We start from the raw sequence: 27,495 nt of genomic DNA, 5'->3' as shown, positions 1-27,495 counted from the left end.
GGTCACTTGTAAATGGGCCAGAGTGAGCACACCCAGATGAGGGATATGTTGCCTCCAAAATCTAAAGAGCTCCACTAGTTGGTATGCTTTGTTTTATGCTTTAAAAACAACCAAATATAACAACTTATCCTCACACCACAGGACCCCTAGAAATTTCACTAGAGTATAAGGTCCCTGAATTTTTGGTGGATTTATTTCTCAGCCCCTGACATGCAAATGTCTCACAAATAAGCCTAGAATACTTGCTACTTCTTGATCACTAGGGAAAGTAAAAAACCAACAATCAATTTCATCAACCCAATGGGCTAATCGGTTCAGTGGTAATAAGTAGATAAATATTATGCAACTATCACTACCATCCAGCTCCAAGGCTTTTTCCATCTTGCAAAACTGAAACCTGAGATCCACTAAGAAACAATTCCCCATTCCTTCTGCCACCTGGACCCTGGAAACCTCTATACAACTCTCTGTCTCCATGAATTTGCCTGTTCTATATGTCTTAGAGAAATGGAATCATACAGTACTTGTCTTTTTACATCTGTCTTATTACACATACATGTTGGCAGGATTCATGCATGTTGGAGCATGTCAAAATTTCCTTCATTTTTGAAACTGATTAGTGTTTTATTGTATGTACATGCCACATTTTGTTTGTTCATATATCAGTTGATGAACACTTGGGTGGCTCCCATCTTTCAGCTATTGTGAATATTGTTGCTATGAAATGGATGTACAGATATTTCTTTGAGATTCTACCTTCATATCTCTTGGCTATAGACAAAAAAGTGGATTTGCGAAATCATACGAGCTATATTTTTAACTTTTTGAGGAACCACCAAGCTGTTTGCCACAGCAGCTATTCCATTTTACATTCCCACCAACAGTGTACAGGACTCAATTTCTCCACCTCCTTGTAAAAACTTATTTTTTAAATAGGCATCCTAATGGGCACGAGGCGATATTGCATTGTGGTTTGGTTTTGTGCAGCTATTTTTTGGGAACTATCTTCCTCTTCATTTCTGTCAGTTTTTGTTTCATGCATTCTGGAGCTCTGGTGTTTGGTGGATACATGTTTATAATTACTGTATTTTCCTGACGGACGGACCTTCATTCTACAGTGTCCTGCATTTTGTTTGTTTCGAGTCTATTTTCTCAGATATACTATAGCAACTCTAGATTTCTATGGTTGCCTTTTGCATGTTATAATCTTTTTCATCCTTTTGCTTTCAACCTATTTGTCTTTTTTTTTTTTTTGTCTTTTATTTTAAAGCGTATCCCTGCTGAAGTCAGATGGCTTGATCTTGAATCCAGCTCTGCTGCCTAACCGGTAGGTAATCTTGGACGATTTACTTAAATGCTCCATTCTTCAGCGTCCTCAGGTAGCAATAAGAAATTGGTATAACTTACCTCACTAGTTGGTAAAGACTGGGTTAAAGTATATGTGATGTGGTCAGACTAATCACTGGAACATTGTAAGAACCATGCAAGTGTTTGGCATTATGACTAGGAGCACTAGGAACATTTCCATACCACGTGCTGTGAGTGTTGCCAGCCACTAAGCTGGAGGGCAGCGTGGGCAACACTGAGTGGCAGGGGGCGTGGTCCAATAGGAAACAGCCAGAGGCCAGATGCTGTAGGGCTTTGAGGTACTTGGGGAGAAGTTTGGATGTTAAGCTAATGGAAAAGTTGAGAATAAAGAGTGAACTATTCTGATTTGCATTCCTTTGGTTCCCATCTCTTTATTAAAACTTTAGGCTAGTTTTGTTATTCAAAGGCCACTCAGAAAATAATAGAAGTAAATTTTGTAAATCTTGCTGCGTCTTGAGGGAGACAAAAATAGCAGCTTCACTGAATTCAAGGCCAGCTGCACTTCAGAGTTTTCTTTGAAGGTGCGAAACGGCCTGAGGCCAACACTATAATATATTCGAGAAATGGTCCAAGTTCAGCCTTCTTAATGACCTACCCACCAGCAAACTCGTTGAAAATTGTCACATTATAATCCCTTTCATAATGATCAATAATGACCAATTTGTTACTTCACAGTCACTTTTCTGACATGGTGGAGGAAAACTTCTAGCGCCTGTCATTTATTTCTCCCTCTAATCCCCCCAAAGCTGTAGTACTAGGAAGACGGTGGACACATTTTCTGTTATGAAAAACTTGCAATGTACTGCAAGGGAAAGTCTAGAACAGGGAAAATATGTATAACTAGGTCACTCTCATATAACAAGAAAATGGGACAGTTCTGGGGTGTATAGAATAATAATTATATAGGTGGCATGTCGCACATATTACAGTGGTTTAAAGATAAGTTTGCACAGGTGTATCTTGAGTGAAAATAAAGATGCAGAGTACAGGATAGGGAACATAGTTAATAATATTGCAATAACTATGTATTGTGCCAGTTGTGGTACTGGGAATACAGAGGGGAACACTATGTAAAGTATATGATTGTCTAACCACATAACTGTGCACCTAAAACCAAAATACAAAATGAAGTTAAAAGAAAAAATGCAGAATCCTCAGATCCAGCACAAGAAAATCTGATTCGGTAATTCCAGAAGTGGGCCAGGAATCTGTTTCTGTAACACTAAAGTAAGGTTAGATGCAGAGGGTACAGTAATGCTAGGTAGGCATGGCAACACTGGCTTCCAAATTTGGATCCCAAGTCTGGTTATATGTGTCTTGGGAAAGTCACCTAAAGTTTTCAGTGATCACATTTATAATCTGATAATTTGATCTATTAAGAAAAGTCATTTTTTGCGTAGTCACCTACCCTGGTTTCAAATTCTTTCATCATTCTAGGTAGGAAAAGCTATGGCTATTTTTTCCTATATCAGATTTAGAATCAAACTGTTTATGTTTGTTAGTAAGTAGTTCTAGCAGAGATTTTGGGGATATTTGAGTGGGGGAAATGAGCTCCAGTGCTTGTAGCTCCAGAAAATATAAACGACTAAACCACCCCTCTGCTCCTTTAAGTGATGTACCCAAGGCCAACAGGCTGATTTTCTTTCAAGTGACAGAGCTATGGCCTGGTTTGAGGATTTTTTTTTCCAACTTCGATAGTGAGTCTGACCTCACTGCAATGACAGGGAAGCATTGAAGCCATTTGAGAAAGGGCATATTTTACATTTATTTATTGAACCAATGTCCATTGGGACTTCCTTGTGTCAGACTCTGGGGATAAGGCAATGAAGAGAACTGAAAAAGCCCTGCCTCCCAGGAGATTACATTTTAGAAGTAGCAGAGCTATAAAACATATGTACAAATACATATGTAATATAATGTCATAAAGTGATACATTTTATACAGAGAAGACAAGCAAATTTAGGGGATATACAGTGATGATAGCAGAGTGCTGAAGACAGGGGTGCCATTTTAGATAGGAGCACCAAGAATAATCCTTCTTACACTGTAGAAGAAGCTAAATACATTTTTAAAGAAAAAAATCCCAGTCGGAGACCAGCAGTTACTAAACACCGAGACAGGAGCTTCTCAGCAAGTTCAAGGCACAGCAAAGAGCCCAGTACAAAAGGAGCCAAGTGAGCCACTGGGAGATCTGTGGGAAACAGGCTAAGATAAGTGGCCCCAGCACCGTAGGGCCTAGTGGACCTGAAAAAAAACAAAGTTGTTTTTAAAAATATAATCCTCAGTGATATTGGAGACCACTGGATAGTTTTAAGTAGAAAAATGTCATGATGTGACATTTCTTTCTTTTTTTTCCTAATAATCAGGACAGACACTATGTGGTGAATAGATTGTAGGGGGCAAAGGTGATACAGAATGACAATTTAAAAAACTGGTAGAGCAGTTCAGAAATGTAAAAACCTTATATTTAATGAGTGGGTTGGTCATAAGAATTCCCAACTATTCAAGGTGCTTTTAAGTCCACAGAGATCTTATCTCATTTATTCCCTCAAAAGAAATTTCAGGGCACATCAGGAAGGAGTCTCCTTGCATCATTTCCTTCAATAAATGGGAGAAGGGGATAGAGGGAGGGGATAAAAAAGTCCACTAGGCTTTGAAGCTTTGAAGCAGGAATGAAAAATGAGTGAAAAGGAAAGTTGATGCTTTTTCCCCCCAAAATGAGAATAAAAATCTAGTTTCAAAAAACTAATGAATGTGCATGGAATCATTCCTACCATAAAATCTAAAATGAGGCTTGGTGTTGATTAATGTTTTATTGGTGTTTTAAAGGTCCCAGCAAAACTGGTACTCATCCTATGCAAGTTTAAAACTTAGCAAGAAAAAGAATCTTCAATGCACATATTTTTGTTCTTTTACTATGAAAATATCATTGAAGCATGTAAATATTCATATACCTCTTCAATTTATGAGAACTGTCCCGTATCTCCTTGGATTACAGCCTGTGATACATTTTATGGAAATTATTGCTAGTTAGGGTCAATAAACTTCTCATTTTCCCCCAGACATTATTAATTACTCATTAAGATAAATAATAAAAAAACAATCTGGAAAATAATTCACACCAGAAGGGTAAAGGAAATAATTACATTCTTATTAAATTCTTAGGAAATAAATAAACAGAATCCCTTAATTAGTATTTTGACTCTCAACAGGAGAGATAAATTAGATAATATTAGGAGATAAATTGTTTAACTGTTGTTGTTCTTAATAAATGGAGAGACACTTGATGCCACTACCCAGTGGTTTTAAAAGGATGATCATATCTCAACTCATTCATCTTAAGAAATATGAGTTCCACATAGCATTATCTAGACAAATCCAGTCTTTTTCTTCAGATAATCAAAATTAGGAGAGTTTCTTGTTATGCAAGACAAGTCATACCTCCTGCTCACCACACACACAAAGCACAATCACAGAGAAAGAGAAATATACTGTACATATGTCCGATTCCACATGCATAATAATTTTACTGTTGGGAATTTGTGAATGTTTTTATGTATGTATAGATACCTTCAAAATTAAAATAAGTAGTGTTTATTAAATGTTTGCAGTTTTTTCTATTTATATAATCTCAATTAATACTTAAAGGAAATAACTATCATTATCATAACATATACCATCTTATTATTCCCAATTTACTGGTGAGGACATTGAAACACACAGAGGTTAGCTAATTGCCTGAGGAGCTAAACAGAGAATTTAATGTAAGCAGTCTGACCCCAAAAACTTTGCTCATAATCATCTTTAACACTTCTAGTGTTATATGCACACTTCTAAAGCTTTATATATATGTATGTATGTAATAAAGTAATTTTTGGTAAAGCTGACCCGGAAGTAGTCTATTTTAAGACACCAAAACTGAGACCCAAGCTCAGAAAGACTTCTGAAAATTCATTAAAAATTTAGCACCACCATGGCGCTTCCCTACTCCTTGGCCTACGCAAAGCGCACAGGTCAACCTTCAGAAAAGATACTCGGTGAGTTCGCATTGTTTATTCATATCTCGGGGAACAAAAATAGACATGAAATTGTATGATGTATTAAAGAAAAATAATTACCTACCAGGTCACCTGGTGAAGTGGGAGTTCCTAGAAACTGCGCCGTATGAGTCAATCAGACAAACATATCTTTACATTATCTGAGAAAATAAAATTATACAAAGCACATCAGATCTTGAGTAAAATCCAGTTAACCTTGGCACTTGTACCATGGAGTAATTAGTAATTTATTCTAAAGTTATAGTCATTCAATGAATGGTATTTAAACCAAATTTCAAATAAAACACATAGAGAAAAGACAAAGTAACAGTGCACCATTTTATTTAAAAAAGAGAGGGAGAGAGAGAAAAGACAAAACCTAAGCAAAGTATTTCCTCATAAAATCAGTGATTTTCAAAAGTGTAGTAATTTCAAAGTAATCCATGTCTGGAAACTTCTTCAGTAAATTCCTGTCATAAGAACATTCATTACCATTTGAGATAAACAAAATATCTCCCTTTCTTTAATCTTACAAATTTAGCTTTATTTCTGACAGTGTGCCTGTGCTCTAGGACTGTCAGAGTAGATATATAATTACTAGTGTAATTACTTACCTCATTTTTCTCAAGTAAACAACAGTTTGGTTACTATAAGTATAGTTGTCTAAACTTCCTTTGAGGATCCATGCATAAAACCAGGATGAAAGGAATTCCCCTTTTTAGAATATCCAGTGAGTAGCTCCAAGCACAACTCCCTGGACTGGGTGTAACTGTTGACAAATGAACAGACATAAAGAGGAACATGAGCCAAGTCTGTGCATCTGAGGGACGGGGAGGGCTGTCTGCATCGAGTAGGTAACTGGAAGTGCTAACTCGTGTGTCCACTGGCACAGCCCAAGCTCGCATCCTGTATTCACTGCGAGCGCATTGGACCTTCACTGAACTAACATGCAGTTATCTACCATGCTCTTAGAATTCCTGTGTTAAGAATGACATGAAATATGTGAATTGGAATGGAATCAGAGTAGAAAAATAAGCATTCAACTGACATATGCATGTTTTGCTGAGTTAATATCCATGAACACGTGCATACAGGCATGTACATACATGGACAGAGATGTAAACATGAGGGTATTCACATACTAAACGTATGTGTCTACAAACTAAAATGTTCACAAATGTCAGAAAGCACAAATGTGTCTAGAAGCTGCTAGAATAATGTCTACAATTTTTGAAGTTTTGAACACCCATACAAAATATTACATATTCATTAATCTTAACATCATTTTCTGAGCGAAGACGTTACAAGCCAAGTGGCCTTCATACCCCGCTCCCCATGCCCAGGGTATGCTATAAAGAGAACCCCGGTCTTTCTCTGCAGCACCCATGCATTTATGCGTGTGCGTCCTTCATTAGTGGTTGTCTTTTTTTCTGAACAGCAAGCTCCGTAAACGCAGGCCTCTGGCCTCTGCAGCGGAGGCATTGTGGTGAGACGGTTAAGCACACAGATCCCAGCAACTCACTTATCAGGCCTGTATCCCTCCTCTTCCTCCGGCCAGCTGGGCGACCTTGGCAATTCATTACCGTTTTTCTACTTCAGTTTCCTCATCTATGAAATCAGGATAATTGTAACATGTCTCAAATAATCCTGAGAATATTAACTAATAATCTTTTTTATTGAATTTATTGGGATGACTTTGGTTAATAAATCTTATATAGGTTTCAGGTATACAATTCTCTAATACATCATCTGTATAATGTACTGTGTCCACTGCCCCAAGTCAAGTCTCCTTCCGTCACCATTTACCCCCTTTACCCTCTTCTACCCCCCCACCCCCTTCCCTCTGGGAACCACCACACTGTTGTCTGTGTCTATGGGTTTTTTTTTCTTAGCTTAATCTCTTCACCTTATCTAAAGCAGTGACTGGCACACAGTAAGTGTATTATTAGTATTTAAAATTGACACATTCGCTTACCATGGTATCCTCGATGGAAAAGTGGGGTGGCTGAGTGACTGGCTGACTGACTCAACAAATGGGGAGACGGGATCATGGAGATTATACCATATTCAGTGATTTTCAGATCACTTTGAAATTGGACTTCGGGCTCCCTTTCTCCATTGAAAGTATTGCAGAATGTGTAAACCCAACAAATAGATTATATGAAAGAGTAGATACTCTAGAATAGATCAGAAGGGAGGGGGGTGGGAGGCTGGGTGGAAATAGTGAAGGGATTGCATAATATAAATTGATTGTTGCAGAATAGCCACAGAGATGTGGATTACAGTATAGGGGATGTAGTCAATAATATCGAGGTAAGTAAGTATGGGGCCAGGTGGGTACTTGAAGCAGTGGGGGGACCACTCTATAAAGTACAAGATTTTCTAACCACTCTGCTGTACATCTGAAACTAATAGAGAATAATATTGAATGTAAACTGTAATTGAAAAATAAATGTAAAGAAAATAATAGATATTCTAGTTGAAGGCGAGGGTTTGTGCAGTCCAGAGCCCACCCTCTGTGCTCATTTACTTCCTCAGCAGCCCTGGAGTTATGTCTGCTAAAGGACCAGGGCTCAGCGGAACAGAGGGGAAAGTCTCTATGTAAGTCCAAGAGCTTAGAAACTCATACTAAAAGAAATGAAGTGACCCGTGCAAGCTGAGGTGAATGGGAAAGTTGGATTCCAATACAGATGCCTACGTGCCCTGTGAATTCTGGCTGTTGCGTGGAGCTGCACTCCAAAATTCACCCCGCACTGTCCTATCTGCTCTGCTTAAAGTCACAGCCCCAGGCCCATGCATAGGCCTTCCAGAGAAAAAGGCGAAGGGAAAAAGCCTAAAAACAAAACAAACAGTAGCAACAAAACCCCTACAGGGTAGTATTTCTTTTCTTTTCCTAAAAGACTGGCCCTAGGATGCCGTTATCCTCCTGGAACGTGCTCCCTTTTTGCTTCCTCTCCTTCCCTGGAGCCTTCAGGCTCCGAATCAATTCATTCACCAAATACCTGGGCACCTTCTATGAGGCAGCTAGTCCTAAGCGCTTGAGAATCATTTGCTGACAAAAAGCCAAAAATCTCTGCCATCATGGAACTCTCTTAAAATAAAATAAAAAACACTAAATAAAATACAAGATTTCCAGGACACCGGCAAAGAGAGGTTGAAGAAACTTCCAGGATGACATCTTTAAAAAAGTTCTTAGATCTTGATACACAGAAGCAAGTACTATTTTTAATGTTAGTATTTGTTTTTCCCCCCAATTAGTTTGTATGGAATAATTTACGTTGTAGCTTTGGTAACAAATCTTTATTGAGGAAAAATAGGCCATCTTCCAGTACCTTTTATCCCTCACCATTGGCCATTAATCTGCAATACATAATCCAGATGAACAAGTAGTTTGGGAAAGTTTAAGACTGTACACATGACAGAAACATCCCCAAAGTAAACAAGCACATGTTTTCATCACTCTCTAGGTCTGGCCAGCTCACCCTACTGTATGGTGTCGATAATATTTCAGCCTCTGCTGCAATTAGTGCTAATTACAGACCCCAGCTATAAAAATAAAAGATTCCATTATTCAAAGTTCACAGATACTGTTTTAATCCACCTACCCACATTGTCAATCTAAAAGAGTAAATGTCTCCTTCACATATAACTGTCTTAGACTTGTAATCCAGTATATTTTATGAAACAGAATTATGTCTGAAATAGCACTACAATGCTAAATATATGATTAAAGAATGGAAAGAAAAAAGTTAGCCATCTAATATATTCAGTATTCAGAGATTTGAGATCAACAGAAAATCACATCCAGATGAGTTACTGAATCTTTCACTTTTCTTCTGAGAATGTTGGCATTGGATAGACACAGTCAGCATTCATTTAGGCCTGATATGCTTTAGGCACTAGTTCAGTTTACATAGCTCATGGATATAAGAGGAAACACAACATCAAAACAAATTTGTAATTTAGAATGAATATATAGCAGATTAGCATTTTAAAATAACTAGAGAGAAAGCAATTGTTGTAGTTCTGGTAATCCCTATATTGTTATTCCATCAGAAAGTATGTTTGTTTCTCAATAGAAGTCAATTCATACTCTGCAAAACATAAGAAATCTTTCACTGCTGACCATTACAGGTACGTAACAGAATTCATACTATCTATATTCAACATTCAGGTTAATATTTTCTTCCATATGAGGATAGTTACGCTATGAATTTAACTTCTCAAAAACAACCATCATTTTACAGAGCTGTTAATTAAAAGACATGAGAAATGGCACCTCTCTTACAGACAAAAGCCACATGTGTAAGTAAAGCATTTTAAACCTCTCTGATGCTATTTTAAAGTAATTAAAGGACTGGGAGAAATACAATGCATTCATTACAGTAAAGTCATAGAGCATACTAAAAAAGTATTCCATATTTAACTATTAAAAGGAACTCTCAAGAATATTTATTTAAAAATATTTATAAAGCTCTTCTGCTTACAAATTCCTTCTATTCTGAAACAAATAATTCAATGACTATACCACAGTAAAGTCTGCTGGACACATAATGCTATCTATCATTAAAGAAAAAGTATGGATATTTTATTCATTCAAAGCCCACGCGACATGACAGTAATTTAGAGAAACAATTTGATTTTTATCATCAATATGTAGAACAGGAATTTAGAGCATAGAAAAAAATGATTTACAAATAAGCTGTTCAAATTTGATTAATATTAAGCCAAATTTTCACCTCTCATCATGATATGCTATAAAAATTTCAGAAAACATCAGCTTGGTTTTCTTTTTATTAGTTCCAAAGATGCCTCATAACATACTATGCTAAGGTGAAATGAGTCATTAACTTTCCATAGGATCCATAGAGTCTAGGAGTGAAGTTGGGGCACAGGGTGGGATTAGGGAAGTGAACCTAAATTAAAACTAAATTATCTACTTCTCTTGCACAAACCTTTGAAGATGGTTAGGGTTTATGGGTAGAGTGGGACAATTAGAAGGAACAGGACTCAAGAAGCTAGCATATTCCATCTCATAGAATTAAATTTTTAGAGCAAGAAGTCAGCTGAAACTTTGGACCTTGATCTTCTCTTCTGTCGTGGTCACTTCATCAGAAAACTCTATGGATCATCTATAAAATCAATTCTCTTTCTTTCTTAGGTAGCCTGTAATCTGAAAAATACTGATAAGTGACACTGAATTATTCTGTAAGTACAATAGCTACAATATTACTTTTACTGTTAATGATAGTTTGCTATTTCTCCAAATCGCTTCATTTCTTTGAATATGTCATTGTGATCAAAGTGTGGCATTATATCCAAGAATTTAATTTCAACTTAATTTTATATATAATTATTTCTAACATAGCCTACCAAGATTTAGTAATCCAATGCTTGGTATATCCATTGTATAAACCCATACTCTTATATGCTTTCTGCAAATGGGTCTTTATATATTCCACACAGACAAACTACAATTGATCATTTTGCCAATTTTAGTCTGTGAGTTTGATGCTATGTCCACCCTATCAATCAGATAATTATTTCAATGTCAATTTCTCTTGCTTGTGAGCTATGTTCACATTATTCAGGAGTGAACTGATTGGATCAGTGATAGTCCTATATAGAGCCCTAACTTTGAAGAGCATCAAAGCCATTGATTTGTTTTAATAATACATTTGTTTTCAACGTATACGAATCTGGGTTCACTGGCTCTACATGGCTATTTTACTTTCATCAAATTCCCACTTTTAAATGTATATTATCTGCTTGCAAATTTGTATTTTAGAACCCCCTTCCCATCCCACATTCCACTACCCAAATTTCATATAAAAAATCATGCCAAGAATTTCAAACAACTTGATTTCTAACTTGGAGTAGTTCCCACAGACAACCATAGGGATGTGCCTATAGAATGCCAAAAAGTCTAATCAGTTGTGTCACAAATTTATTCCTTCATTTAGGTATTCTCTCTATATTATACCAAACACATTTCATGAATTCTGTTAAGTGATTAAATCCCTGACAGAATTGCCTTGATATATTGGTTAGCCATGGTTCAACATAATAAGACTAGAAATAAACACTCTCAAGACACCAAATTCTTTATGATATGATTGCAGTTTGGATTCTGAGAATGCTGAGGGTGCAAAACAATATATCATCCTCCAGCTGCTTTTACATACTAGGTCATAGAAGTCCTAGATGCCCAAATGAATCGTAAGAATTAAGTGCTATATTGCATTTGAGTTCAAAACAGGCCAATTGATATTGGGTAATTTACTGATGACAATGACTACTTATGACTGAGGATGTTCATTTTAATTAGGTTATTGCTTGAGGATCATAACTGGCCTGGAATCTTTTGGAAAATTTGAAGACTACTTTATAAAGTACATAAAATTGTGAAAAAACAACACATGATTTAAAAACTTAGTATTTCCATCGAGCCTGTGGTCTAAAAAGGGTATGGAGACAATAGCAAATGGATGTTTTTAACACAGTTTCTTGGTATCTACAGTATTTTTTCTTCTTTAGTCACCCTTTCTTCAAAGCTGGTGAATTTTTCTTCCTGGGTGTTTTTCTCTTCACATCCGGCACAAGGAGGCATTTGCAGCTTCTGTCAAATAGTGCAAAAAGGCAATTAAGAGAGTCAAAACTATATGTATGTATGGTAAAAATGAAAGTGTAATAGAACACTTTAAATACACATGTCTCAACAGATATCTTACAGAAAACTAATGCCACACCAAAACAAAATAAATGTAAATATGTTAATACTGCTACTTCATGAAAGTTCATAATATATTGTCTGTGAATGGCAAGGTATTTCAAAATATCCCAAGAAAACTTTGGCCAAACCATCCCTTATTCTTCTGAGGATTCAAATAAAACTAAAAGCTTAGTGGCAGGCAGAGTGGTCATGGAAAGCACTGGGCGAAGGAGTATCTTTTATTGCCCAGTACAACATCCCTGGTTCAGTGAGAGCCAGAGAGAACAATCATTAAACCAAATGGATTCATGAGAACATTGTGCTAAGTGAAATAAGCCAGTCAGAGAAAGACAAGTACCATAAGATTTCACTCACATGTGGAATTTAAGGAACAAACTGAACTACCAAGCAAAATAGAAACAGGCTCACAGATAGAGCGCAGGCTGACAGCTCTGGTGGGTGTTGGTGAGGTGGGGTGGAGGTGGAGGTATTGATCAAAAAAGAGAAAAAAAAGAGAATTCACAGACATGGACAACAGTGTAGTGATTGCCAGGAGTGTTGGGAGGAGGGCATAGAGGGGATAAATGGTGGTGGAAAAATAAAATAAAAATAAAATAATACTAATTAGGAAAAAAAAAAGAGAAGTGCTTTCTGACATAATCAAAACCAACCAACGGAAAAATACCTGTGGGGTAGGCTCTGGTTCTGCAGCGCCATTGCTTGGGGGATTTTCTTTATGCTTCATTAAACATGTCCTGTCCTCCTATAAAAGTTGCAATTGAAAATAAGTCAATAGAGTTAAATTAAATAAAGAAGGGGTTTGAAAGACTCTCTTAAATTCTTCCCATTGAGACACTTCCTTCACTTTGATACAAGCTGAAAGGTAAGCTAGGGACAAAATCATCACAACATGAGTGGGATCTCAAGGAGAAGTTAAGCATTCAAAACTGGGTTTGGGATCTCAGTGGCGCTTATAGCAGTCAGCTACCACAACAGAGTTCAATTCCAGCGCAAAGCTCTTTCTTTGTAAAAACATAAAGTAAAATGAAGAATTACAAAATGACTACATTTGTGATGTGTCTGGCCTCTAAGACATCAATATGCCAATGGTCTGTATGCCTGCAGGAACATCAATATTGCAGGAAGCAATTTAAACAATATGGCCATCCATCTGTCTGCAAAAAATCTTCAATGCCTTAAAAATATTATATTTCTGGGTATAATATCCTATACTTTATTAACCAGGAAATCTCATCTTACTTATTAGCCTCAATAGTTTGGAAGAAGCTGAATTGCTGACTGTGTATTCCAATTGGGATTCCTCTCCATTTCAACCAAGTCATAATATTAAATTTACCCTCCCTCCCTCTCTCTTCTCCTTCTCCCCCTTCCTCCTTTTTTCTTCTTCTATATTTTGAAAACATTTTTAAAGTAACCATACAAATGATTTAGTGCAAGAATACATTTTTGGGGGTTTTTTTTGGTATTTTCCAAAATCTTTTTCTTGTGTAAAAGAAAAAGGAGTTCAATAGTCCATGGCCACCAGTTAGTTCTGATGTTGAACAAGTCAGTGTGTTTCCTTGGGGCAGGCTGGCTTTGAACTCTAACATTCTGTAAATTCTACCAGTAGATAATAACTAAAGAGGTTGCATAGGATATTTAGCCTGCTCCAACTCAGATTTCAGTTCTCCCTATTCTCACAGTGTGTTGCTCTTACTTGAACACACACCATATTATGTTACCTTTCAGTGCCATGTGTATGGAACCCACCATGACAAAAATCCCTCTTTGCTATGACGTCCTGAAAACTAGTCTACTCATTCTCTCGCTAAGTACATCACTTCTACCACCAACAGACTCAGTAACGCTCTCCTGTTCTAAAGATACAGCACATATAAAAACTTTAGAGCTTAACGTTGCTTCTGTATGTATAAGCACGCATGGATCCTCAATATATTTTGCAGGTTGCTAATGACAGGAGCAACATCTATCAGCCCTAGAGGGCAGTGAAGTGTCTGCCAGATAGCAAGTGGCCAATATATAATCTCTCAGTAAATAACAAATGAATAAAACAAACATTGGCTATGAAAATACTACAATAATTAGCATTTTAATAAATGTCTGATTTTTTCATAGAATTTAATTTAGGTGTATTTGATAGAGGCTGCGAAATGATTACACACAGCCTCTTCTTCCAAATAAGCCTACAGTGTAGTGAAAAAGTAGATTGTAACTGTAATAATAGAAATCAGTATTTTTTCCATTGCTTTTCAGAGACAGTGGAAGGGGGAGAGAGAGAGAGAAACATCAATGTGAAAGAGACACATCAATTGCTTGCCTCCTGCTCTTGCCCTGACCAGGGCTAGGGATTGAGCCTGCAACTGAGGTACATGTCTTTGGCCGGAATCAAACCTGGGACCCTTCAGTCCACAGGCCGACGCTCTATCCACTGAACCAAACCAGCTAGGGCTTGACTACCTTACCCCCAAGAATTTTAGGCAGATGCACAGAGGAATTGTCCATACTTCCTAAGAAATGGATTTGCTTCTTTTTATGTTGCATGGGTTTGCGTTAGACTTGGAATCTAAAATTACCTTGGAAAAGTGGTAATTACTTGGTTCTTATTGTAAATATAACTGGTCTTTGTTTTTACTACACTTTTATTCAGTCTTTCAAAAGTTAACTAAAGTAAGTGAAATCGAGCTCAAGAAACGTAAGTGCAGAAAGCAAGCTGTATAGTGAAAGATTTCCAAAATATATTCTGGAATAATGGAGTTCATAGCTCCTATAAGTTTGGAGGAAAAGTTTATTTGAACATTTATCAGTTGTAATTCAAGAAGTTCTCAGCCCTTTCAACACAGAATTTCTTAGAGTTTTCGTCTTGAATGATCTGTCCAAATAATCATTTAAAGTGACTGTTAAAAAAACACACTCTTGGGTAATAATTCAGTCCTATAAATATGGGGCTTGCATTTTTAAGCATCACTCTAGGAACTCAAATGCACCATGAAAATTGAAATCCACTTCTTTATAATGCACAAATGCCTTATAAATCTCTTAGAAGGGGGTGTGATATAACCATTTCCCAAATCTATTTGACCTCAAAAACTTTTATGTGTGTGTGGAACATCACCTTAAGGTCACTGACATGAGAAAAATACTAAAGGATTTTCAGTGGAGTATGTGCTTTCATTAATGCAAGCATAGCTGGCTATTTGAGACAAGGCTTTGATCATCTGAACAATGAAAACATAAATTTAAACATTAAAGAAAATACTATGTGGCTGGAAGATAGTTCAAATCTTTTTTGATATTTTGATCTTATAATGAACAGTACCTTTAAATTTACATTTTCTGTGCCCCATAGGTCTTGTAGGAACTTCATGAGATGGGTTCATGACATTCATAAAATATGACTTCTCCAGTGTCCCTATTGATCAGGTTTCTCCTGCTTCCCATCTCCTTCCCCTTGTGAGCCCCTTAGATAAGACTCCCATGGAGCTTACAAAAGCTTGGCTTTTGCTCTTTTTAGTTTGAATTGACCAATTTGGCCTAGCCCAGAACCTCAAAGCATTCTACCCACCCTCACTGACCAAATGGTAATAAAGGCATATGCCCAGGTCCAACTTCTTGCTCCCTGTCTGCACTGAGCCTTATCTCACCATGTGGCACAGGAAGGTATGCCTGAGTCTCCCCCAGGACATGTGAATAATGAACTTCTCTCTTTCACTTTCCCTTGCCTTGTGATCTTTCTTGAACATCAGCTCACCACTGGACACCCAGAAGTCTACTTAAAACATGTTAATTTAACAAAACATCACAAAAGGCACTATAACTAAATTTACAATCACTGGAAACCCTACAAAAGGAGAATGGCTGCTTCTGCATTTTATTTATTTTAAATTACACTCTATTTTTTCTCTTAGGAATAAATAATAATACTTTAAGGATTAAAGCAGATAGAATGACATCAGAGATTCATTAAAAGTCCTCCTTGAGTTTATGTCTTTGATTCTGCTGATTACTATGAGTTTATTATTGGCATTAAACACTGGGTTCTACTGCACAAGAGAGATTATTACCTTTCTCCAGAATAACTGGGCAACTAACTTAGGACTCTACCAACAAAAAAAAATATCTCTGAGAGGTATAAAAGTCCAGCTCATTCTGCATCTTTAATTAAGACTTGGTGTAAGAAGATGGTATAGTTCCACTTTTTTGCATGTATCTGTCCAATTTTCCCAAAACAATTTGTTGAATAGACTGTTTTTACCCCATTGTATGTTCTTGTTTCCTTTGTCAAATATTAAGTCTCTGTCCTCGAATTGTTTATTATCTAATGCAAAATGAGAACCTTATATAAATAATATCCAAGATGGAATGTGATACAGATAAAATACATGTATAAACCAAGCATGATGAGGTCCCACAGGAGAAAGCCATATGTGCCTTGCAGGGAAATAGAAGGGACTTGGGGAGGGGGGGCGGAGTGTCAAGGTATTATTGACCAGACCAAGCTTTGTATTTGCATATCGTGTTTGGCCAATATCTTTATAATAAATATTAGCATGCTTATTGGGCTATTTTTATTTATCAAACTAATAAACATTATTGGTTTCTATACTATTTCTGGTAAGAGATCACAATTAAGTTCATATTTTGCATGTTTTATATTAAGGTGTCACAGGAGGGTAAACATGGAAATTTATATCTACTGTGAAAAGTTATTTATGTCTAATTGTTCTGAAGCCTTTGGGGAACTATTTACCATTTCTACATTATCTGGAGGGAAACCTACTTCTTAAAAATGTCACAGCAGGACAATGGAAAATGCCTTGAATGAAGCCAAGCCTTTCAGATGGTCTGATGGAGTGTGTCTCAGAATGACACGGTAGGCGGTGGTCTCAGCCCAATTACAGCAGGACATGACTTGCCTAGAAATTTTTGTTAACTAAGCTTCTGCCAACAACTCATTAGATCCATCAACTGCCACACAATGAATACTGAGTATAATAGCAAACTAGGATTTCTTAAATCTGAAAATTGTTTTAACATGACAAAGCTGGCATAATTTTCCCCTTCCAGCTTTAGAATTTATTTTCTGTACATTTTAAAAATCTCATTTCCCTGACAATTCTTTTTGCTATTGAATAAACTCCTTTTGGTCAAGAACTTGAAAGCAGGTGTAATGGCAAGAAACTGAGTGCTCACAGTGCTAAACAGTTTTATTTATCAAACTAATAAGCATTATTGCCTTGTTGCTTTTTATTTTCTGTAATCATTGTGAAAAACAGTCTGCTGCCTATAGGAGTCAGAAACATTGTATAACACATTTACATTGAGTAGTAAGTCTTAATCTCTAAGTGAAAGTTAAAATGAAATGTTCAATGTCTTTAATTCTTGATATGCTATTAAACAATATGAGGCACATTTGCAAACTGCAGGAAAGTGGGATGAAGCAGGTACATCTTTTGCTTTCTCTGTATGACTCCAATATTGTCATTTAAGCAAAGCTGCTTTCGAAGTAATCCTAACATACTCCAAGCTGATAGTCCAATATGCTGCTAAGCCTTTGGGGGTTCTCCACGTCCACTTAAAAAAAAAAGGGGGCCAAGGCATCCAGAGGTCATTTTCCTAAGTGACCTTGTCTGACTTGCATTGGGCAGGAAGTAGAACAAACACACAAAGGTACCTAAGAATATGCATGGTCTCTACTCCCATTTGGGACCTTGACCATAGAAAATATTGAAACCTTGAATATGAAAATTGCAGAACAGCTTTATTAGGATGAACAAACCAGGCCATTAACAAGGATATAATTGTATACTGTATATTTAATATCTATTATATAATAATTATGTATAATTATATGTTATATGTAATATATAAATATAGGTAATTATATATTGTATCTATGATTTATAAATACAATTATATATATTATATACATAATTATATATAATCATAATGATAAATCTGCAAGAAATCAACATCAAATTTTCTCAAAATATTTAACATGAAATATTGCAGAAGAAAATAGAGATGGGTTTATTAAAACAATACACATTCCTGGGCTGTGCCCTGGAGCTACTGATTAATAATCTGAGGGAGTGGAGCCTTAGTATAAGCAGGTTTACAGGTTGGCCTGGAGGTTTATAGGCATGCAAAAGTTTAAAAACCATTGATCGACATTATATCAATAAGGGATATGAACAATAAAATGACTTGCCAAAGCAACATGTTAAAAAACAGCAAAGTTTGTATTCAGATCTAGGGTTTATGTAATTTCCAGGTTTTCTTTACATGTTATTTAGTCTGAGGTGTTGCCAACAGAAATGCAAATGTATCACCTGGTCCCTATTTAAAATTATAGTTTTTAAGGCTGACTGTGTCATCTTTTAAGTTTATTCCTTTTAGAAATTAAAATATTTAATTCAAAAATATTTGAGGTTTCAAGTAACAGGAATAGCTTTGCATAAAGGAATAGAAAGTAATAGCTACTGAGGGCTTGTTATGTGCCAAGAGTATGCTAGGCATTAAATTAGGCTGTGTCATTTAATATTTTAACAGGCTGTAAAAAGTAAGATATCTTTCTCTCTCCTTTTCAGAAGAGGAAAATGAGCCTCAAAGGGTTTAAACATTCATGGTTACACCTTGAGTAACTGACTAAAACATGAATGAAACTAATCAACATTATATTCCTGACTTTCCTCTGCAGTCTTTCACCTCGAGCTGTAATAGAAACACTCCATTTGTCATTGTTGACCTTAGAAGTGTCATTTCTAGAATGAAACATGCCTTATCAGTCAAGACTAATTGGCAAAATTATATAAGGAATTTATCTCCCTTATCCTGGGTGTAGAGTCTTAATTACTAGATATTTCCATTGGAACTCCACGTAGCTTTTTTGAAAATCTCATCACAGTTTGACTCAGAGCTTATAGTCACTTAAAATGATTTAATGTGATACAAGATAAATATACAAAAATTAATTGCATTTCTATAGCTAGCAATAAGCAATCTGAAAATGAAATTAAGAAAACAATTCCATTTATAATAAGATTAAGAGGAATAATGTACTTGGGAATGAAAAACAAAAGAAGTGCAAGACTAGTAAACATTTCAGAAGGATATTATAGAAGATATAAATAAATGGAGAGACATCCCACGTTTAGGGACTGGTTACACAATAGAGAAGGGCTCTGGGAGATATTCCCCTTACCCACCACCATTTTTCAGTTCTAACATTACAGAGCCTTATTTAGGCATTGCCTTCTTTAACATGCAAATATATCAGAGTAGGAGAAGCAGAAAATCCATTATTAAACAATATACTAAAGGGATTAAGTCTTATCTAAACCAATGTTTTTCAAATTTTGACTCACAAACCACCTACCTCAGAATCACTGGGATTGGAAAGAAGGTTGTCAGGTTCATCATCATCATCATCATCATCATCATCATCATCATAATAATAAAGGTTTAACTTAGTCCTATTCATTTAAAATTTCCTGAGAATTTTCTCAATCTTAATTTTCAAAAGTTCTCCAGATGATATTTATGATCATTTGCATGTAAAAATATAATGTTAGTGAAACAGTCCTGCACTTTAAAATCACCTGGAGATATTAAAAAATAAATACAACAAATGTCTAGACCCCACGTACCAAGGTGTTAACTTTTCTGATGTCGGTCCTGGGCATCAGTATTGCACAAGAGCTCGCCGGGGGATACATTATTCTAAGGACAGGGCTAAGAACTACAGGTCTAGAATTTGAAAATTGATATTCACACCAGTCCCACTAATTCCTACTTCTTACACCTGACTTATTTTACTCCCTTATATTGCTCTCTTGGCCTTGAAATAAAATCCAGTCTACAGGCTATGAATATGGAACACTCTCTGCCCTACAAAGTGTAACTTCTTTGAAGTAGAAACTCCAAAGGCTAAAATCTAGACAGAGAGCATTGGCGTTAGTGCGGGGGAGGCAGCTTTTTGAAAGGACTCAGACTGGGATCCAAAGGAAGAGCTGCTTATGGGACTTATTAATAGGAGAGGAATTACCACCGATTAGGAAGGACAAGAAAAGTAGAAGGAGAGTGGAACAAACACGACACAGTTTCTGATTCTGGGCAGGCCTGTTCTTGATAGGAAAAGGAGACCAGAGGGTCGCTTTTGGAAACCTTAGCAAAACACAAAGAACTTTTCAACCCTGCCTCCAATGGGAACATGGTTAGTAAGCTTAATGAAGTCCCCGTTCTTTGTCCTTTCAGATGCTTTGGCCACCATGTCGCAAGAATGATTTGCTCAAGGTACACACCCATTAGTGCAGAGGCAGGAGTAAGGAACTGAATTCCTCCCAGCATGAGGCCTTGAAGGAGCAATTCTGGGCATTACCCAGAAGGGTGGAGGCCAGGAGCACCCAAGAATCTTTTTTTTTCTTTAAATTGAGATATAATTGATATATAAATTGTGTTAGTTTTAGGTGTATAACATAATAATTTGATATGCGTATATATTGCAAAATATGTTTGGTAGTTTTAAGAAAATATATCAAGAAATAAAAACATTCTCCTTAATATTAACTGAGGATCTTATCACTTAATTGAACACAAACATTTGAAAACCTTAACTATATCCCCAATTCACACCAAACTCCTTAGCTTAGAAACCCAGGGCCCCTCCTCCTCTTCCCTAGTTATCTTTTTAGGCCCATATCCCACCACTTCCTGCACTCAATTTTCTAGCCGTATTATTCTATTTTCTTCTCTCTGCACATCTGCTCACAATGTCAGAGACCTACGTGTCCTTCAAACTACAACAAAGTCTTCCTTCCCACCCCAGACCTTCTTGACTTCTCTGTCCCTTGGAAGTGACTTGCAGAACATTCTATTCTACTGCTCAGTAACCTCATGTTCTAAATTCTATGGCTTTAGCATGTGTTTAAATACACAAAGGTATGAAAGCAAATTGTTGAGAAATGTATATTTCCAAGTTCACTTTGGGGGCCAATAGAAGAAAAAGAGATTGACTTGGTTAGCCTATATTTCTGTTTGACTTACTTTCATTGCTACCCCCTGATTTCTTTTCAATCAATGGATGCTTTGCATTTTGGTACCTAGATTGAAGCCTAACTTTGAATCTACTCCACATAATCGGTGTCGTTTTCTGTTTCTCAAATCCAGACATGATAAATCTGTAATTGTGTCGAAGTTCCAGAATTAAAATTTTATTACACTTATTATAATTTTAAAAATTCCACAGGGTACAAGTTCCATGTTTCCTATTATTACGTGAAAGTTAAGAATCTCTCTTCCTCTAATGTAATCTCTGTATAATGCTGGGGTTATTTGCTTTATAGGGAAAATACTATAAAATCACATCCTTTGGGATTTTGTTTGCTTGTTGGTTTTTATTTTTAATATTCTAATAGGTTTCTGCCCTGTGGTTGTGGAAATAAGCACACTGTGTCATCCTCTTTATATCTGACAACTCAGGTTCACAGTACTCCTAAGAGGCTGGTTATACTTCCTGGGACACATACCTGATTCACATTCAAAGAACATCCCCTTTTTAAGATTTTAAAGTACAGTGTTTAGATAGTAGATAGTATATATCAATAGAAGTGTCATGATGGCATGAACTAGGATTGTTAAAATGCTTATTTCTCGTTTTCATGTTGAATACTGTTAAAACTATTTTAAGTTAATCTTACATTTTCAGAATTGCACTCAGGGGCATTCAGATTTTCCTCCTTTGTTGTAACAACTTGAGAGTTCTCACTGCTTCCAGGAGCGCTTTGTTCAGGCTTCAGAAAGAAAGAGAGAACATAAAGAGAGAGACACACAGAGAGAGAAACACAGGTTTAACAAATAGATTCATAAATATTGTAAAGTAAAATACAATGGCAACATCATACTCAAAGAAAAAGAACAACATGGAAATTGGTATATGTTGGAGACTTTAAAATGTGTACTTTAAAAATTCTTAACTTTAAAATGAAATAAAATAATTTCTGCTCAACTTTGTATTAGTGATGTTCAATGGGATTATTTTAAGAGTCCTAGTTCCTCAAAAAAAAAAGAAAAAGGAATCCTGTATTTTCTCTTTATTAACTTCCAGTACACCTGAGAAATAGTAAATACACACCTTATTTTCTCAAATGGGTGTTTCTGACTTGAATATGCTACTCTGCTCATTAATCTGTGAGGGTACTGTTATTGCATGAGAGACAAAAACTAAACTCAGTGAGCGCTAACTTGCTTGGATCTGAAACTTGGATCTCAGTGGATCACAGGGGATGTAGAAAAGAGGAGTCTGTTGGGGACCCAGGAAGACAAAGACTAGGATGTGGTCTGGTCAGAGAACTCACACCCACTGAGGCTTCCTCTGTGCTACACGCTAGGCAGCACTGGCCTCTATTTCCACAGGCAGTTATAGTCCTTAGCAGGGGGACATTCTTACAAAAATAATAATTTTATAAAAATAAAACTACTTAATAAAACTAGTAGACTATTAAATGTAAAATAATTAATGAAGCTAGTAGTATATTAGAGATACAGTGGAAATAATGCATGTGAGTAGACAAAAATAGTCCCCATATTAATTCGCCCAAATGCTGGGCCTTATGTATAATAATAAATAAATAAAGCAAATAAAATTCCTTTCTTTATACTTGAAGAAGTTTAATTTAATTGTAAGAGATCCAGCAGGCACCCCTGTTTTACTCCCCCTTTCCCTCCTATTCTTTCTTGTTTAAGATCTCCATCTTCTGATCTCCCCCACGCCTTCCCGAGGAATAAGAAAAATTAATCAGGAAAACAAAATATCTTCAGACAAGCCAGCTCTCTGTGTTAGTTGTCACTGGTGAATATAAGGATGAGAAAGGTGTTGTCTTCATCTTCACAGAACTTACATAATCTGACTGTTATTCACATAAATAGTTCTAATATCAAGTAGATTAACAATAGGGCACAAGCAGAGTTGTATATATTTTGAAAGGATGAATGTCAAATCCATTTGGGGCAATAAGGCGTGATGGAAAGGGTAGCCTTCAAAATGGGCCTCTGAATGACTAAGGAAAGGATGGGGGGAGGGCATCCAGGTGATGGAAACACTGTAGGAAAATACATTTAGGAAGAAGAGTCAGTTGGCCTGTTGGTTTCCAGGGCAGCAGTACAGTTATTATGAGAAAAATGCTACAAGTAGGAAGGAGAATCCCAAGGTCAAGCTACAAAGTTTGTAATTACAGCTTTTTTTTTTTCTTTAAAATTATTCCAAAAGAAAAATTCATTTAAAAAAAATGAGGATATTTCTCCCTTCTAGAGTTTTGTGAGGAGAATTTAAGTTCATATGAGTGTGGTACAACTCAACAAATGTCAGTTAGTGTGGGTATTATTGCTATTAACATTAGTTTCTAAAATTGTCCATGACAAATAAGCATTCGTTTCATAATAAAAAGAACTAATATAATTTTAGAGTAGTTAATGTTATAAATGGTTACAGTTAGGTGGCCTTATGTATATGAGCATATAAATAAATGTGGCAAAGAAGTCATACCATACATACATGTTTAAACTATTAGGTTAATGTCAAAGCATTAACAAATACCTAAAATTGAAAAGAAAAAAAACAAGCATACTAGGAAAGCATAGTCTTATTAAACGTATTTTCCAACATTGTAAAGTTGAAAATGAAAACATTTAATCTATTTTGTGCTAATAAAATATTAAGCATATAGGAAAGCTAGAGGGGGCCTATTTTTAATGTGGTTCGAGTACCAGCTTCATGAGACCAAGGTCATGCTTCTGCCTCAGTAGCGGTGGGATGCAGCTGGGACCTCACGGGCCATTGCTGGGGCTTTAGCAGCATCAGCAGGAGGCAGGAGGTGAAAGTGAGGGCTGATGCTTAGGGATATGAGAACACCTTCCCCGCTGCCAAGAATGGGCTCTACATCGTGGAGGCTGGGGGAAGATACTACATGTGATGTCTGGTGGGTGTGGCGCGTTTTAGCACGGTTGGGCAACTGTGTGGGGAGGTTGGAAATCCATCAGATGAAACACCATCGTTATTCAGGTCAGGGACTCATGGAGATATAGGGAATAGAAAGATATTATCATTTCCTAAGTAAGTGACATGAAAAAATATCAATCAGGATTTCTTAAGTGCTCAGCAAAGCAGATTGGCGTTCATGGGAGGATCCTGATTATAATATTGATAGCAAATTGAATTCCTAATCCATGAAAATAAGGTGAATGTGGGTTTTACAAATGGTCACCTTTATAGGAAAAAGTTCAGAAATGCTGCCTCTTGTGTCTTTATATAAGTATCCAGGGAGCATCCCTGCTCTCCATATCCTTTGATACCAAGGAACCACACTGATGATTACATACTACATAACTTGATTTTACTTTTCAAAGCACGAATAAAGTGTACCTTGCTTTTTGTCCTTGCATCTAGAATCTTGATGTCAGAGGTACTGGGTGGAACTGACATCTGAGTTGGATTTGACGTGATTAGACTCAAAGGGGGTGGTTGATCACGGAAAACAGATGACAGGCAGAGTTGTACGGTCTGTTTCATTGCTTTCAGTTGTGACTCCTACAAAAAAGAGAGATCACAATATTTACATTTGGTTCTGGTTATCATTTATCTAATTAGATTCTTCTTTTTATCCTAATCTACACTCATTGCCCTCACAAATACACATCAGTTTTTAAACATAATGCCTAACTTATAAATTCCATTATGATGCCCTGTTTCATGCACACTCAGTCTGTTTTTAGGAGTTAATGCATTTTATGACATATTTTGAACACTGAAATTCAGAGATGTATCTTGCTTTTTTCCCTTGAGTTGGCATGATTTTATTCATGATAGTTTGCTGAATATATTTGTTGAAGGAAATGTTCTCTGGGGTCACTCTGAAGTATAAAATGTCATTCTTAGAAACCCGTTGTCTTTTTATTAGTACCAACCACCTGTATTACAAATCTCTCCTCTGGCAATATAGGCCCCTGTGTTTCTCAGATTAGCCTATTTTAGCGACTCAATTTCCCCACATATTGGGAAAAATAAATTTGTTTCTAATAAAACTCTTATTTCCTCTGGGCCTTGTTAAGAAGTAGAAGTTAATTTGCTTTGACTGTAAATGATAATATTAATACTTTCTTATATTAGCATAGAATATCACAATATTCCAAGCACTTTCACATGCAAGAAATAATTTTATGCTTTCAAACATCCGTGAAACTGGCACTGTAATTATGACATCACTATGAAGAAAAAAAAAATCTAAAATTTTCAGACTGGTTTATTTTTGGTTTACATCACCAGGCAGACAACTTACGTGGACAACCATCTCTACCTCCCATCTAATCCCCAGGTCCCACTTCTAAACATATTTTTACATGCTGATAAGTTAAAAAATAATAGTAATATAAAGCTGAGTACAAATGACAGACAGATCCTCGGGTGCCAAAATGAAGAGAGACATACAGCTCAGGAAATCTCATGGTAACTCAAACATAATTTGGGGCATGGTATGGTTACAGGCCCTAAGACAATGTCACATAAACATCAATTTTAAGACATGAGATGTGGCCTTTTGTCCAAAAGAGGTGAAGAAAGAGATAAGCTACTGAGGCCAGAATTCTGGGATAAGCTGGCACAGGTGGAGATTAAGCTTTCGGTGCATTCATAGGTCAGTGCAGCAGCACAATGTGTTTTCTCTGCCTGTCAAAGGCATATACGTCCAACAAAACTACTGCTTTTCATGCACGATGCCAGAAACACACACTCATATAGCCTCCCCCCCGATTTCTTGTGTCCCATAAAGCCCTCATGATCAATTTCTTGAAAGTAGTGACTATGACTTAGGTCCTTCCCAATGCCTGCCTCTGCGCTTTCTACTTGTATGTGGCATATGATAATATTTATCTTTAAGTTGTGTCAATTCCTAGCATAGCAGTTTAAGAAATCTCTCTCTTGGCAAGAGACTTTTTAAAAAAAGCAGCAGTAGAGCAACTGCTGGAAATATATGAGACATAGAACAGACATTCATTTCCTTCTCATTAATCTTGCCCTATGAAGTTGTCTAAGACAAAATGAGAATCTGGAAAGTACTAGGACTGAGGAGCATCGCAAAGTGGACAGGAGGGGACTACACTAAATAATGACCTTTTACTCAGTGTCCCTTTTATTTGCGTGTCTGAGCCTCTAGTTTGTTGCCCTTCCTTCACCCCATTAATTGCTATGATTGATCCTGTTGTTTCCTTTATATAATTGATCGCTAATTTCTCATTTTCAATTTATATGTATATGCACACATGTGTAAATTGCCTATTTTGTTCGGAATGGTTCTAGCATATAACATAATCCCTGACATATTAAAGGGACTCAACAAAAAGTTTTTTGAGTAAATGACTTAAAAACATAGGTGAAAACATTCTTTGTGTAAGAGAAGAAAATTGACAAGTTATATCAATAAAAAGAAATGAAGTAATGGTTTGGATCTCTCTTCCTATTGGTTTCTTGATGTAATCTTGGCTGGTCCTTCCCTTCTCTCACGACAGAACAGGAGATCACGGTATTGGGTGCTGTGTCAGGAGTGCAATATTCCAGGTGACACTGAGCAATTTCAATATGTTCTTTGTGTTGCATGTTATAGTGAGACAGTGAAAACAGGGCTAATGCAACAGGGTCAGGCAAGCGTTGACTGAGACTCAAAGCCAACGTGGCTTTGAAATATAGAGTTTCAATGCTCAGATCACACAGGAAGTAATGATGGTTATTGTATTCACTGTGTTCATATCTTGGCTCCTCTAAACATACTCTACATCTCAGAGTTGGATCTGTAACAGGCTTAAGGTAAATGATTTCATAATAGACAAATTCCAGAGAAGTGGCTAAAATTGGGTGCTGAAAATAAGTAACAAACAGCGTCAAGTTAATATTTTCAAACACTGATTTTCTATAAGCATTGATTAGGCAAGACACATTTTCCAACGAAACAATAAATGGGGATGTGTATATAGGTTATATTTTTAATTGTCTGAACTTTGATGTGATCATCTCATCTGTTTCCACAGCTCTCCTGACATTGTCAGGATCAACTCATAATAAAAACAACATCATGTAGACATAACCTCCAAATCCTCAGCTTTCGTAGCCACTTAGTAAGCTACCTTTTACGTTTCAACCTATTCCTAATCTCTTAGCTTTATTTTTATTTCATTTTTGAACCATAAACCTATGACTTTCCCCCCTACCTTTGATTCTGGCTCCAGTCCTTGAGTACATTAAATATTTTTGTGTGTGTGCCAGAGACAGCAGATTGCTGTGAGCAACCCTGCCCTAACCTGGTCATCTTTGTGAAA

General features: G+C 36.4%; 1 protein-coding gene across 2 annotated transcripts in view; it reads right to left on the bottom strand.

Moving 5' to 3' along the window:
- Window positions 1-8,687: 8,687 nt before the first annotated feature.
- LUZP2 (leucine zipper protein 2) overlaps window positions 8,688-27,495 on the bottom strand; it is a 253,367-nt gene continuing 234,559 nt past the window's right edge. For both annotated transcript variants that reach the window (XM_081152920.1, XM_081152921.1), the window contains exons 9-12: window positions 24,554-24,718; window positions 21,834-21,926; window positions 12,803-12,880; window positions 8,688-12,024 (exon numbers count right to left, since the gene is read on the bottom strand). In XM_081152920.1, the coding sequence (XP_081009046.1) occupies window positions 11,920-12,024; window positions 12,803-12,880; window positions 21,834-21,926; window positions 24,554-24,718 (441 nt within the window). In that variant the 3' untranslated portion in view covers window positions 8,688-11,919. The remainder of the gene's footprint in view (window positions 12,025-12,802; window positions 12,881-21,833; window positions 21,927-24,553; window positions 24,719-27,495) is intronic.

Source organism: Miniopterus schreibersii, assembly GCF_964146895.1.
Source record: "Miniopterus schreibersii genome assembly, chromosome: 12".
In the NCBI taxonomy this organism is placed as follows: Eukaryota; Metazoa; Chordata; class Mammalia; order Chiroptera; family Miniopteridae; genus Miniopterus; species Miniopterus schreibersii.
Note: the sequence above shows the minus strand (reverse complement) of the source record. Positions and strands in the feature narration are given on the sequence as shown.